At 43.5% G+C, this 16,173-nt stretch overlaps 1 protein-coding gene across 4 annotated transcripts in view; it reads right to left on the bottom strand.

Moving 5' to 3' along the window:
- Positions 1-453: 453 nt before the first annotated feature.
- ankrd50l (ankyrin repeat domain 50-like) overlaps positions 454-16,173 on the bottom strand; it is a 29,259-nt gene continuing 13,539 nt past the window's right edge. For all 4 annotated transcript variants that reach the window (XM_034186224.1, XM_034186225.1, XM_034186226.1 and 1 more), the window contains 2 exons: positions 12,407-12,624; positions 454-4,268 (listed from right to left, as the gene is read on the bottom strand). In XM_034186224.1, coding sequence (XP_034042115.1) covers positions 745-4,268; positions 12,407-12,624 — 3,742 coding nt within the window. In that variant the 3' untranslated portion in view covers positions 454-744. The remainder of the gene's footprint in view (positions 4,269-12,406; positions 12,625-16,173) is intronic.

Below are 16,173 nucleotides of genomic sequence, written 5' to 3'. Positions count from 1 at the left end.
AAAGTCTTTTTTTTTTTTTTGGAAGTACACAAAGTCAGTGCACAGAATCAGGGACTACATCGCCAGAATTATTTTTGAACTATCTATTTTTCCAAATTGACTGAGAACAATTTTGTACTCCTATTTAAAGTTTGTGTTGGACTGTTGAAATATCAAAGCATCAGTGGCGCACACCAAAATCTAACTCCCTTTTCTGTTGTTTAGAAATTAATAAAATATCAAATGACAAGGATCTATTTTCGCTGTTATATAAAACAAATAATGAATGATTTTACATTCTTTCAATGGAATGAATATTTAATTCAGTGAAAGCTGGAACAAATCATTCAACTCGGCTTCACCTCTTTGAATGGAACATTCCATCTTTCACTTCATGAAATATTCCTGCCATTGAACTCATAAACATTCAATATTTGTATATTATTTTATTTATTTGGGGCGTTCAAGGGCGTTCTGTCTAGGGTGTACCCTCCCTCACACCCTATAACTACGGGGATAGGCTCCAGCCCCCCTGTGACCCTTAATTAGAGTAAGTGGGTACAGAAAATGGATGGATGGATGGATGATGTGCTCAAGTACTTTCCCTTGCCATTGTACCTCAAAAATGTTCCCTTCTTTTAGATCTCATCACCAGTTTCACTTAATGATTTTACAGATTTTAAGTTGGTTTTGAGCAAGGCCCAGATATTGGTCTGTTATTGATGATAAATTTGAGTTATGTAAATATGATTACGTGATCATCCATCATAACGATGTCTCTTTTTTATATAAGGCCGCACTGGTGGGACCCTCAAACTGTAGTTTGATGGCTTGTTTCAGATTAAGATGGGGATCTGCAGTTGTCATAACAATCATAGAGTCATCTTTCAAGGCACTATAATTTGAGACTGGAGTAAAAGTACAGGAGATAGGTGACAAGGTGTTCTTTTGGGGTGGAGAATCCCAAGCTTCCACTTGAAGAGGGCTTTGTAGTTTGCATGGGTAACCCAGAGGAGGACTCTCTCTGTTTTTAGCAGCTAAACCAGGATCATCTTGTCCCGGGATTATCCCAAGAGAAGCCATGACTGAGTGCCATTTACCACCTACATAAATGGGACTATCTGATTTAATTAAGCTTGTGTTTTGTTTGTTGTTTTTGTTGGAGTGTTCAAGCTCACAGGAAACGCCTTTCTCAGGTAGTTCGCAGTTGTGCACCATGGCGGTAACCATGCAAACACTGAGGGGAGGGCTGCCTTTGGGTGGCCTCTGGCTGCTTCCATGGAGGCTGCCCATGCCTGAGGTCCCTGCTGGAGGGAGAGTGGAAGGCCGGCTCCGGCTGCGAGGCAGTGAATGCTGTTGAATTTGTTGGACAAAGCTGAGGCTGTCTGCTGGGACTGTCTGTACAGTGGCCAGTGAGTGGCAAGTAGATGAAGTTTGGGAACTCTGCATGGATTGAAACTGATCAGCAGTGGAGTCTGGGGAAGACACTGAGGACAAGGAGGTAGCAACTGCTGATTCACCACTGCCTTCACATCCATTACCCCTCAGGATGGCTGAGGATGATTTTGTGTTGGATTTTGGAGTGAAGACAAAGGTAGACTGAGGCACTGGGCCCAGGTATGGCTTAGCTCCATAGCTCTCCAGGAGTTTAACAATGGTAAAGTGCCGATGTTTCACAGCTACTTTGACAGGACTTCGGCCATATTTATCTATGTGGTTTGGATTTGCACCTTTTTCTAGAAGCATCATAACAATGTCAGCATGTCCTTCCTGGGCAGCAATGCTCAGAGCTGTTGCCCCATGTTGCTTGCAAGAAAGATCTACATTGATATCAGTGGCTTCTAGTAGACACCGGCCCACTTCAGCATGTCCTGTCCATGCCACTGAATGCAGTGGAGGTCTTCCTTCAGTATCCTGTGCATTCAGATTGGCTCCATGCAGTAAAAGTAACTGTACCATGTCTACACTTCCCTGCCATGAGGCCACATGAAGCGCTGTACGCCCTTCAGAGTCCCGTGACTCTAAGGGAATGCCTCCTTTCTCTATGAGAAGTGTAGCCATTTCAAGGCGATTCTCCAGCACCAAGAGATAGAGGAGAGGCCGCCCCTCTGCATCTTGAACATCAGTATCAGCACCCCGCCTCATAAGCAACTCTGCCACCTCAGTATGACCCTCTAGGAGGGCGAAGCTCAGAGCAGAGTGCCCATCATAGGCCCGGTGGTCAATGGAAGACCGTCTATCCAATAACAGTCTGACAGTGCTCCAGTGACCCTCCTGGGCAGCCAATATAAGGGGAGTGCGACCTTCAATGTCCATCTCTCCCACACGTGCCATACTGGAATGCTCTGTCAAAGCAGCACACACAGCACGATGACCTTCACAGGCAGCAGCATGCAGTGGAGTCCATCCAAGGTCATCCTTGTGGTTCTCATCCAGGCCTCGGTCCAGCAGTGCACGTACAACTTCAACACTGCCTGTTGCTGCTGCCAGGCAGAGTGCTGTCCTTCCTTCACAATCAATGGCATCCACAGCTGCTCCCCAGAAAAGCAACCGTGACACTGTCCTAATGCGGCCCATTGCTGCTGCTGCAAGCAGTGGAGTAACAGCAGCTGCAACAGAGGCACTGGCATCAATGCCAGCAGTCTCATCTACATCAGCACCAGCTTCCAATAAAAGTTCAACTATGTCTTCATGGCCCTCATAGGCTGCAAGAAGTAGTGGTGTCATTCCATCATGGTCTCTGTGTCCTGGATCTGCGCCACGCTCCAAGAGTAAACTGGCAACATCCCCATAACCGTTGAGCCCTACAGCTATGGGAGCACAGAGGGCAGCCACGGACAGAGCCGTACGGCCATCTCCATCAGCTAAGTCAGCTTTTGCATTGTGATCAAGCAATATTTCCACAGTTTTATGATGTCCCATGTAGGCAGCTGCAATCAGTGGTGTGCGCCCCTTGCTATCTGCTTTGTCTACCTGCGCTCCATAGTCCAACAGCATCAGGACAATTTCCTCATGACCACCCCAGGCTGCAGCTCTAAGAGCAGTCCGGCTCTCAGTGTCGCATCCATCTACATCTGCCCCTGCATCCAGCAAAAGACAGACTGCGTCACTGTGTCCTCCCCAAGCTGCAGAGCGCAATGCTGTCCACCCCTCATTGTCAACATGCTCCATCATTCTCACAGCTATTTCTGGTTCCTGCATTTTGGCCCATTCCAGGAGGACAGATAATACTTTGACATGACCCTGCCTGGAAGCCAATGTCAGTGGTGTCTGACCTTGTTCATCACTAATCAGTGGATCAGCTCCATGTGTCAAGAGAAGATGGACTACATTGGCAGAACCCTCATGGGCTGCACTTGCTAGCAAAGGCTGCCTGTCTTTGGACTCTTGCCTTTTTAATGGCTTTTGTAAGCTAGTTTCCACTTCATCCATGCACTGCACTCCAGCAGTTTTTAATGTATCCGCAGACAAATGTGGAGAGAGGAGTCCAGTCTTCTGTAAAAGCTGAAGGACTTCCTGACTGACGAGAACAGGAGATTGAGGTAAAGATGTTGTTTGCCCACTAATAATGCTCGGGGCAGCAACATCCACACCTGTCCACACCATCCACAGTGCCAGTAATGAAGGGTCTTCTTTATGCTGCCCTGAGCAAACTAAATGGTTGGCAAGCTGGCAAGTCTCCTCAAAGTCCAGATAGGGTCCCTGCAATGATAGCGCCATTGCAAGCATGCTGTGACCCTCTGCTCTACAACAGAGGTACTTCTGTGTACAATACTTGACATCCAATAGCCACTCAGCAAAGCTGGCATGAAAAAGTAGTTTGCTGCCTCCTGGGCCATCAATCAAGAGAGGAGACAGGGTTTGAAGCCTGCATTGAAAGTCCTGCAGGCTCAGGGATGTATCATGTGTCCACGTAGCTGTGAACAACTGCTGAGGTGTGAGTGGCATTGGGGCAGCTAAAAGGACATTAAGAAGAGGTCTGATGTAGACAAACAGTCCCCGGGGGAAAAGTCTCTGGCACAGCCATAGGTAGAGACCGTTGAGTGTTCCAGGGATATCTCGGATCTCTCGCAGACCCACCAGGGCAGCTGCCACACCATCGAGCACGCGTTCAAGGAAGAGAAAACAGCTACCACTCTTGATATGCAGCAGATTCAGCATGTCAGCTGTGTCTGGAGTGAGCTGACGGCGAAGTGCTGCTTCTTCGTCCAGGCGACACAGGATGTATTGCTGCACATCACGAACTGGTGGGGGTTTCCGTAGATCATCCAGACACAATCTACGAAAACCTAGAAGAGATAGAGGGAGAGAGAGAGAAAGGGATTGGGTTGGGCTTGTGCAATGTATTTATCCAAAATATCATGCTGCATATTAAGGAGAATCCTCTGTCAAATCCAGATCACCCTGTTTTATGGGGTTATCTGTCTCTCACTCACTGATAACTCTGGCAACTTGTTCTATATGTCAACATCACTGTGAAAAACCTCTTATTCATCCTTGTGCCTCTGTATCAGCGTGGTTTCATTCTTTTTTCTCTGTGTATAGGGGGTTGGGGGTTCAGTGCTGTGTGTGAGCCATTGACGGCATATTGCATACAGTAGTGTTCAGAATAATAGCAGTGCTATGTGATTAAAAGATTAATCCAGGTTTTGAGTATATTTCTTACTGTTACATGGGAAACAAGGTACCAGTAGATTCAGTAAAGTCTCACAAATCCAACAAGACCAAGCATTCATGATATGCACACTCTTAAGGCTATGAAATTGGGCTATTAGTAAAAAAAGTAGAAAAGGGGGTGTTCACAATAATAGTAGCATCTGCTGTTGACGCTACAAACTCAACCTGCGATCTTGTTCAGAAAAGTTTTATTTTAGAGTGTTAAGGTTAGAAATTTCTAGTTGGTTTTGACAGTTCAGTGTCACTTGAGCATCATTCAAAACAGCTGCTTCAAAATTGCTTTTAATTGCTTTTTTAAAAATATTTTAAAACTCAGACTCATGGTGTCAAAGGCTTATTCATGGTTTTGTCTCATCTCATTTGGATTCATCTCATGGTCTTTTTACTTGTCTTAAATCAGCGTTGGAACAGCTTCAGACTGGACAGAATGCTGCTCCAAGACTTAACTGGCTCATCATTCCATTTTTTCCTGTCTTCATTGGCTGCCAGCAAATTCTTAAATTAATTTAAAACTTTTTGTTTTAACTTTTAGGGCCTTTCATGGATGAGCTCCCCAGTATATCACAGAGTGCTAAATAAATCATGCAATCACATCTGTGCTTGTCCTCCACTTCCCAGTGCTGGTGACCTTGTGTGTGTGTTCACAACAGCTGAATGAGCAGCTATGTGTGCACGCATGCTATGTGTGCGCGGGGGTGCATGCGTGCTGTTGCCAGCTACTGGACACTGCTGGCAGTGGGCCATGCCGTCCCATGCATCAGATGCAGTGCTTTTCCAGGGAACTTTAATTTCTTTTTTTGTGTGTTTTGGCTCACTTCAGCAGCAGAATGCAACTCTGATCACCGCAAAGGTTGGATTATCACATGGGACTTATTTTTGTGTGGTTGTATACAGCACACAGCAGCAGAGTGAGGATTTTAACCATGGGCTGCGGACCCATGCTCCACATCCGTGCTGTGAAACACTCCTGGGCTGTTCTTGGAGGTGAGATTCATGCTGTCACTGCCTGGCACAACAGTGCCACATCATATCTCCTACAGAGTTAGAAGGTGATCATATATTACAGTGGTGAGATCCGTTCAGCTCCGAGCCTGATGCGTGCAATGACCCGTTACTGCGCATGAGACCAGGGAGAGGCGCAGCTGCCCATGCATATAAAGATATGATGGAGACAATAGTTCACATTATTTACATCACCCATGGGAAGAACTGGACAAATACCTGTAGATATAACAGTCTGCTCAGATTTGTGGCAGCGTGTGCACAGTAGTGCACAGTGCTTTTGGTCTGATAGCCGCTGTTCACATTCACTGTACATGATGAAGCGTGCCACATATGTGTCACTTCTCCCCTACCTGGGGGGTGGGGGGGAAGAGACATTGGAGGTGGACATTATTATACATGGCAGGTGCAGGTCATATCAGCAGGCTTTGCCATGCCAGATCCATTTTGAGATTCCCTCGTATGTGCTCAAATCATTTCGGATCCTGGTTTGCTGCCATCAGAATCTGTAAATTGCTGTCAGATGGTGCTGAGATTGCACGTGGACCGCCGTCGGATAGGTGTCCCATCTTGACGGCACCCAGAGGGTTTTGAACATGTGCATCACACTTGGGGCTGCCGGCCGAATTTGACCAACTGTGTGGACTTTTGCAGATGGCTGCCAGAACGTCTTCGAACTGCAACTGGACACTTTTCTGATGTGGGCCAAATCATCATTCTGACGCCATTTGGCCTCATTTTGGCGATGTGTGACGGGGTATAACAGTATATTTTCTCAAATTTTTTTTTTTTACTAGTTTGGGAGGGAGCCTATGAAATGAGACAGCCGTGCTGTGCCACTATAGCACATGTAGTTGACGAATGCAGCCTGGTTTGAGACACAGCCTTTGTCTTTGAAAACTAGTTAGTAAGTCCCTTCAGCTTTACCCTTGTTTCACTCGGATTCACCACAGCAGATCCGAGGTGGATCTCATGTTGATCTGACAGATGTTTTCCTGATGCAACTCCACATTACACAGAGAATGGGCAGTGGTGGTCCTGAACCAGCAACCTTCCACACTGAAATCAACCTCATTTAACTCCCTGTCCACCACCCCTGCCTTTCTAAGAACTAGTAACTAATAACTTTAAGAAATAACACTTTTGAAATGAAAGATCACACCCTGGAATGAAAAAAGGAATAGTACTTTCTGCACTACTCAGAACAATATTAATGCCACATGAACAGCTCTTTCAACTGCCGAACATCAATCAATCAATCAATCAATTTTTTTTATATAGCGCCAAATCACAACAAACAGTTGCCCCAAGGCGCTTTATATTGTAAGGCAAGGCCATACAATAATTATGTAAAACCCCAACGGTCAAAACGACCCCCTGTGAGCAAGCACTTGGCTACAGTGGGAAGGAAAAACTCCCTTTTAACAGGAAGAAACCTCCAGCAGAACCAGGCTCAGGGAGGGGCAGTCTTCTGCTGGGACTGGTTGGGGCTGAGGGAGAGAACCAGGAAAAAGACATGCTGTGGAGGGGAGCAGAGATCGATCACTAATGATTAAATGCAGAGTGGTGCATACAGAGCAAAAAGAGAAAGAAACAGTGCATCATGGGAACCCCCCAGCAGTCTACGTCTATAGCAGCATAACTAAGGGATGGTTCAGGGTCACCTGATCCAGCCCTAACTATAAGCTTTAGCAAAAAGGAAAGTTTTAAGCCTAATCTTAAAGTAGAGAGGGTGTCTGTCTCCCTGATCTGAATTGGGAGCTGGTTCCACAGGAGAGGAGCCTGAAAGCTGAAGGCTCTGCCTCCCATTCTACTCTTACAAACCCTAGGAACTACAAGTAAGCCTGCAGTCTGAGAGCGAAGCGCTCTATTGGGGTGATATGGTACTACGAGGTCCCTAAGATAAGATGGGACCTGATTATTCAAAACCTTATAAGTAAGAAGAAGAATTTTAAATTCTATTCTAGAATTAACAGGAAGCCAATGAAGAGAGGCCAATATAGGTGAGATATGCTCTCTCCTTCTAGTCCCCGTCAGTACTCTAGCTGCAGCATTTTGAATTAACTGAAGGCTTTTTAGGGAACTTTTAGGACAACCTGATAATAATGAATTACAATAGTCCAGCCTAGAGGAAATAAATGCATGAATTAGTTTTTCAGCATCACTCTGAGACAAGACCTTTCTGATTTTAGAGATATTGCGTAAATGCAAAAAAGCAGTCCTACATATTTGTTTAATATGCGCTTTGAATGACATATCCTGATCAAAAATGACTCCAAGATTTCTCACAGTATTACTAGAGGTCAGGGTAATGCCATCCAGAGTAAGGATCTGGTTAGACACCATGTTTCTAAGATTTGTGGGGCCAAGTACAATAACTTCAGTTTTATCTGAGTTTAAAAGCAGGAAATTAGAGGTCATCCATGTCTTTATGTCTGTAAGACAATCCTGCAGTTTAGCTAATTTGTGTGTGTCCTCTGGCTTCATGGATAGATAAAGCTGGGTATCATCTGCGTAACAATGAAAATTTAAGCAATACCGTCTAATAATACTGCCTAAGGGAAGCATATATAAAGTGAATAAAATTGGTCCTAGCACAGAACCTTGTGGAACTCCATAATTAACTTTAGTCTGTGAAGAAGATTCCCCATTTACATGAACAAATTGTAATCTATTAGACAAATATGATTCAAACCACCGCAGCGCAGTGCCTTTAATACCTATGGCATGCTCTAATCTCTGTAATAAAATTTTATGGTCAACAGTATCAAAAGCAGCACTGAGGTCTAACAGAACAAGCACAGAGATGAGTCCACTGTCCAAGGCCATAAGAAGATCATTTGTAACCTTCACTAATGCTGTTTCTGTACTATGATGAATTCTAAAACCTGACTGAAACTCTTCAAATAGACCATTCCTCTGCAGATGATCAGTTAGCTGTTTTACAACTACCCTTTCAAGAATTTTTGAGAGAAAAGGAAGGTTGGAGATTGGCCTATAATTAGCTAAGATAGCTGGGTCAAGTGATGGCTTTTTAAGTAATGGTTTAATTACTGCCACCTTAAAAGCCTGTGGTACATAGCCAACTAACAAAGATAGATTGATCATATTTAAGATCGAAGCATTAAATAATGGTAGGGCTTCCTTGAGCAGCCTGGTAGGAATGGGGTCTAATAAACATGTTGATGGTTTGGATGAAGTAACTAATGAAAATAACTCAGACAGAACAATCGGAGAGAAAGAGTCTAACCAAATACCGGCATCACTGAAAGCAGCCAAAGATAACGATACGTCTTTGGGATGGTTATGAGTAATTTTTTCTCTAATAGTTAAAATTTTGTTAGCAAAGAAAGTCATGAAGTCATTACTAGTTAAAGTTAATGGAATACTCAGCTCAATAGAGCTCTGACTCTTTGTCAGCCTGGCTACAGTGCTGAAAAGAAACCTGGGGTTGTTTCTTATTTTCTTCAATTAGTGATGAGTAGAAAGATGTCCTAGCTTTACGGAGGGCTTTTTTATAGAGCAACAGACTCTTTTTCCAGGCTAAGTGAAGATCTTCTAAATTAGTGAGACGCCATTTCCTCTCCAACTTACGGGTTATCTGCTTTAAGCTACGAGTTTGTGAGTTATACCACGGAGTCAGACACTTCTGATTTAAAGCTCTCTTTTTCAGAGGAGCTACAGCATCCAAAGTTGTCTTCAATGAGGATGTAAAACTATTGACGAGATACTCTATCTCCCTTACAGAGTTTAGGTAGCTACTCTGCACTGTGTTGTTATATGGCATTAGAGAACATAAAGAAGGAATCATATCCTTAAACCTAGTTACAGCGCTTTCTGAAAGACTTCTAGTGTAATGAAACTTATTCCCTACTGCTGGGTAGTCCATCAGAGTAAATGTAAATGTTATTAAGAAATGATCAGACAGAAGGGAGTTTTCAGGGAATACTGTTAAGTCTTCTATTTCCATACCATAAGTCAGAACAAGATCTAAGATATGATTCAAGTGGTGGGTGGACTCATTTACTTTTTGAGCAAAGCCAATAGAGTCTAATAATAGATTAAATGCAGTGTTGAGGCTGTCATTCTCAGCATCTGTGTGGATGTTAAAATCGCCCACTATAATTATCTTATCTGAGCTAAGCACTAAGTCAGACAAAAGGTCTGAAAATTCACAGAGAAACTCACAGTAACGACCAGGTGGACGATAGATAATAACAAATAAAACTGGTTTTTGGGACTTCCAATTTGGATGGACAAGACTAAGAGACAAGCTTTCAAATGAATTAAAGCTCTGTCTGGGTTTTTGATTAATTAATAAGCTGGAATGGAAGATTGCTGCTAATCCTCCGCCCCGGCCCGTGCTACGAGCATTCTGACAGTTAGTGTGACTCGGGGGTGTTGACTCATTTAAACTAACATATTCATCCTGCTGTAACCAGGTTTCTGTTAGGCAGAATAAATCAATATGTTGATCAATTATTATATCATTTACCAACAGGGACTTAGAAGAGAGAGACCTAATGTTTAATAGACCACATTTAACTGTTTTAGTCTGTGGTGCAGTTGAAGGTGCTATATTATTTTTTTTTTGGAATTTTTATGATTAAATAGATTTTTGCTGGTTATTGGTGGTCTGGGAGCAGGCACCGTCTCTACGGGGATGGGGTAATGAGGGGATGGCAGGGGGAGAGAAGCTGCAGAGAGGTGTGTAAGACTACAACTCTGCTTCCTGGTCCCAACCCTGGATAGTCACGGTTTGGAGGATTTAAGAAAATTGGCCAGATTTCTAGAAATGAGAGCTGCTCCATCCAAAGTGGGATGGATGCCGTCTCTCCTAACAAGACCAGGTTTTCCCCAGAAGCTTTGCCAATTATCTATGAAGCCCACCTCATTTTTTGGACACCACTCAGACAGCCAGCAATTCAAGGAGAACATGTGGCTAAACATGTCACTCCCGGTCCGATTGGGGAGGGGCCCAGAGAAAACTACAGAGTCCGACATTGTTTTTGCAAAGTTACACACCGATTTAATGTTAATTTTAGTGACCTCCGATTGGCGTAACCGGGTGTCATTACTGCCGACGTGAATTACAATCTTACCAAATTTACGCTTAGCCTTAGCCAGCAGTTTCAAATTTCCTTCAATGTCGCCTGCTCTGGCCCCCGGAAGACAATTGACTATGGTTGCTGGTGTCGCTAACTTCACATTTCTCAAAACAGAGTCGCCAATAACCAGAGTTTGATCCTCGGCGGGTGTGTCGCCGAGTGGGGAAAAACGGTTAGAGATGTGAACGGGTTGACGGTGTACACGGGGCTTCTGTTTAGGGCTACGCTTCCTCCTCACAGTCACCCAGTCAGCCTGCTTTCCCGACTGCTCGGGATCTGCCAGGGGGGAACTAACGGCGGTTAAGCTACCTTGGTCTGCACCGACTACAGGGGCCTGGCTAACTGTAGAATTTTCCACGGTGCGGAGCCGAGTCTCCAATTCGCCCAGCCTGGCCTCCAAAGCTACGAATAAGCTACACTTATTACAAGTACCGTTACTGCTAAAGGAGGCCGAGGAATAACTAAACATTTCACACCCAGAGCAGAAAAGTGCGGGAGAGACAGGAGAAGCCGCCATGCTAAATCGGCTAAGAGCTAGTAGCTACGCTAAGCTAGCGGATTCCTAAAAACACGCAAAGTGAATAATGTGTAAATAATTTATAGGTGATTCAGCAGAAGGAGTGCTTTAGTTAAGGCACGTAAAGATTACACTGGGAAACAAATCGTAATCTAGATAACTAGATCAATCTAACTGCGCAGAGTAAACAGCTAACAGATACAGAAAAACACCGCTGTGCTCCGGAACAGGAAGTGATACAATACCGCAGTGAGAGCCAACCACCAGTAGAGGCCTAAACAGGCGCCTCTCAGCTGAACGCCAGAGAAAGGCAGCCGCGACTTCCAACATGGAAGAAGAAGAAACTAAACTGTACAGCTAAGTCTATTTTTGATTTTTAAATGTTTATCTCATGTATGATCATCTGTTCAGCATCCAAAATAAGTAGATTACTCACATTTTGTGGCAGTTACGATGACATTAATTAGATCATTAGTGTGTCTGACGGCTAAAGCAGAATTTGCATTATAAATAATGCCCAATATTTTCAAAATTGGACATTTATCTCACATATGATTGTCTGTTCAGTAGCTAAAAGAAGCAGATTACTCCTGTTTTGCACCTGGTACAATAACATTAATTAGTTTGTTAGCTTGTCCTCCCTGATGTCGTGTTTGGGCTCTGATTAAATAAATTTTGCTTTTTGTTGCATGAAGTGGCAACTCCATGTTCCCAAAAATTAATGCCACTTATACACTGGTGCAACTTGTAGTGAAAACAAATTTCTAGCCATTTATAGTGAGGCAAATAAGTATTTGATCCACTGTCGATTTTGCAAGTTTTCTGGAGAGGTCTGTAAGTTTTATCGTAGGTACACTTCAACTGTGAGGGACAGAATCTAAAAAAAGGGAAAAAAAAAAGAATCACATTGTATGATTTTTAAATAATTAACATTTTATTGCATGAAATATGTATTTGATCACCTAGCAACTAGAAAGAATTCTGGCTGTCACAGATCTGTTGAGACATCATTTAGACACATATGGGTGCTGGGTGTCAACAGTTTTACACATTGCGTGTTGTGTCAAGTGAATAATAGGGCCCAAATATACCCGGAGGTTGAAGATAAGTTGTGTTTCCATACCTGAGAACATCTTGCACACATCTTTATTTTGACGCCGGATAGAGCAAACCAGCAGCATCCAACTGGGCAATAGGTGTTGATTGGTTGCCAAAAGTTCTGCAATGGAATGGCTCTTTGAACCTGCATCCCTGGTCCTGTGTCCCACATCCAGAGAGTCCACCACTACCATCAGAGTCTGGGCAGGAGGAGGAAGGTCCAACAGAGGCCCCAACACAGCTCTAAGAACACATGGTGACATGACGTGGTGGCTGGTTAGACGAGTTAGATGTGCAAATCACATCCATCTCACCACCACAGAATACAAGAAGAGTAACATAAATTGTTGGGACATTTTAATCCCTTTAATAATAATAATAATTTCCCCTGAGGCCTCCCTGTGGAGGACTTGTGCATGGTGCACACTTGACAGGCATTAACATAGCTAGTAATGTCAGAAAGTATTTGTGGCCACCAAAATCTCTGTTGAATGACAAAGGTTGTTTTTTTATGCCCGGGTGACAGGAAAAATGGCTGGGCCCACCTGATTACGATGCAGACTGGTTGTCAAAGAAAGTTCATTTTATCCCATTGCCACTTCCCTCAGCCAAAGAGATGGCCGAGGTCATGTTGTCTAATGTATTTAAGTTGCTTGGTTTTCCACAGGACATACTGTTAGATCGAGGACCACACTTTGTCTTTTGCTTTTGGCAAGAATTTTGCAGGCTGCTTGGGGCTTCTGCCAGCCTCACATCTGGGTACCACCCACAGTCCAATGGGCAGACAGAACAACTTAATAAGGAGTTTGAAAAGGGGCTCTGTATCCTGGCTTCACAGCACCCACATGGACCACAAAGTTAGGTTGAATCGAACTTGCACACAACAGTCTGCCGACATCTGTCTGCCGACTGCGGGAACGGCAAGTTCTGATTTCAACACGGAACCAACCCCTCATGGGCTCTACCAAGAAGCTTGCTCCCAGGTTCGTTGGACCCTTTCCCATCACCAAATTCTCAACCCGGTTGCCGTGTATCTTAAAACTCCCGAAGGCTAAGCAGGGTCACCCCTCGTTCCACGTCAGCCGCTACTGGATTATATTCTGCTGAACTGGAATCAGACCACAATCATACCTACGTTTGTACTGCGTTCAGAGGCTCATGTGCACAGCATGTACACGAATCAGTCGGGGCCTTCTGGAGTGTAGTCTGGGTATCCAGATGGCTGTCCTCCACAATTCTTATTCCCTCCCAGATGTGGCACAATTTTTGTTTTTTTGACCTTCTGCCTGATTCGGCTTGGCTCATGCTCATTCATACTAAGTGTGACGGGGCCCTCTGGGAACAGGGAAATATGCAGCTTTTCATTCTTTGGCTTACAGCAGGTACCTGTTCCTGCACTGATTTGGGTCACTGTTATTTACCAGCAGAAAACACAACATTGTTTACAAACTTTTTCACAACCAGAATCTGCTGCCAGCAAGAAAACAGCTTCAGATGTGTTTATAAAATACTGTGAAAGATTCATCAGAGCTGCCAGCATCACTGTGTGGCAATGTGGACGTTTTCACTTTCACACTCAGAAAACAGAAACAGTGAGGGACACAGTTCGCACAATGGTCCATGTGTGAAAATCAGCAGGGTGCCGTGCACAGCCGCAGAATATAGTTTGTGGAGCGCATGGATTAGTCGTGGATTTCTGATTAGCATTTGTTCTGTGTTTCTACACACAGGTCTGATGTAACACCACTGAACTCACTCAAAAACATCAATTCATCATCATTGGCAAAATTATTGTCATTAATCTGGCAGTTATTACATCCATCAAGGACATAAAATCATTGGAGTTTATTTGTCTGTCTGTCTGTTAGCAGAATTATGTCAAAATCTGGATCCAGATCCAGATTCTGGCTCACGTTACACTTTATATAGGCTTTGAAGGATTACGTCAAAACTACTTCACGGATTCTCACTTGCACCACAGACAGATATTAGGTCATGGAAGACTCCAATGAATTTTGGAGGTGATCTGGATCCGGATTCTGGATTAAGATTTCACTTAATATAGGCTTTGAAGGAATACATCAAAACTACTTCAGGGGTTGTCACCAAATTTGCCACCACAGATACATATGAGGTCTGTTAGAAAAGTATCCGACCTTTTTATTTTTTTCAAGAACTATATGGATTTGAATCGTGCGCTTGCATCAGTCAAGCTTGAACCTTCGTGTGCATGCGTGAGTTTTTTCACGCCTGTCGGTTGCGTCATTTGCCTGTGGGCAGGCTTTGAGCGAGCACTGGTCCACCCCCCTCGTCGGATTTTCATTGTCAGGGAAATGGCTGAGCGATTGAAGCAGCTCTGAATCAAATTTTTCCAGAAACTGAGAGACAGCCAGGTGGAAACCATTCGGAAGATTCAGGCGAATGACGCAACCGATAGGCGTGAAAAAACTCATGCATGCGCACGAAGGTTCAAGCTTGGCTGATGCAAGCGCACGATTAAATCCATATAGTTTTTGAAAAAAAATAAAAAGGTCGGATACTTTTCTAACAGACCTCATATTAGGTCATGGAAGACTCCATTAAATTTTGGAGGTGATCCGGATCTGGATTCTGGATCAAGATTTCACTTTATATAGGCTTTGACGGATTACGTCAAAACTACCTCACAGATTCTCACCAAATTTTCATCACAGATAGAAATTAGGTCATGGAAGACTCTACTGAATTTTGGAGGTCATTCGGATCCGGAACAACAACAACATAAAAAAACACCAAAACAAACAAATAAACAAAACTACATTTGAACTATCTACTTCTACAAGGTGAAGCACCTTGAGGCAGCTTTGTTGTGATTTGGCGCTATATACATGAAATAATCTAAATCGAAATTATCTATCTATCTATCTATCTATCTATCTATCTATCTATCTATCTATCTATCTATCTATCTATCTATCTATCTATCTATCTATCTATCTATCTATCTATCTATCTATCTATCTATCTATCTATCTATCTATCTATCTATCTATCTATCTATCTATCTATCTATCTATCTATCTATCTATCTATCTATCTATCTATCTATCTATCTATCTATCTATCTATCTATCTATCTATCTATCTATCTAATCTATCTATCTATCTAATCTATCTATCTATCGTGCATCTGGAAAGTATTCAGTGCTTCACTTTTTCCACATTTTGCTATGTTCCAGCCAAATTCCAAAATGGAATAACTTTATTTTCCCCCCTTTTTCAGAAAGTCAAAATCTCAGAAATGATCTTGGTCAACTGCTACACAAGTACCACCACTTCAGACTGCACAGCTTCACACAGGAAGGACCTCCAGGAGGTAGTCAAGACAGCACAACAAGCCATCAGTACCCAGCTACAGACATACACAGCAAACACTGCCTCTAGAGGGCGCAAAATATCTACAAAAACCCCTCCCACCTATACATGGACTCTTTTCACTTTTGGCATCTGTAAAATTCAGAACCAACAACCTGACGTAGATAACGTTTAAGTGGATTGCACAATGGAGGAACGGATTTAAAACCTGCCACCTGAGTAATTAGAAATGCGTTACGACACACTGTCTGTAATCTCTGAACGTGACTCGACACGCCTTCCTCCCTGGGTACACACTTACTTAAATAAACAGTGTAATGAAGGTTTTATTGTTGTACAATGCTCCGTCCAGCCCACACTGTCCTGCCACCTGTGCTGACCCTGACTGAGAGAAGGAACACTACAGGAGGAACTGGAAACCCGAAATACACAAAAAAG

Source organism: Thalassophryne amazonica, chromosome 14 (genome assembly GCF_902500255.1).
Source record: "Thalassophryne amazonica chromosome 14, fThaAma1.1, whole genome shotgun sequence".
Lineage (NCBI taxonomy): Eukaryota > Metazoa > Chordata > Actinopteri > Batrachoidiformes > Batrachoididae > Thalassophryne > Thalassophryne amazonica.
This window is presented reverse-complemented; position numbering and strand designations above follow the sequence as displayed.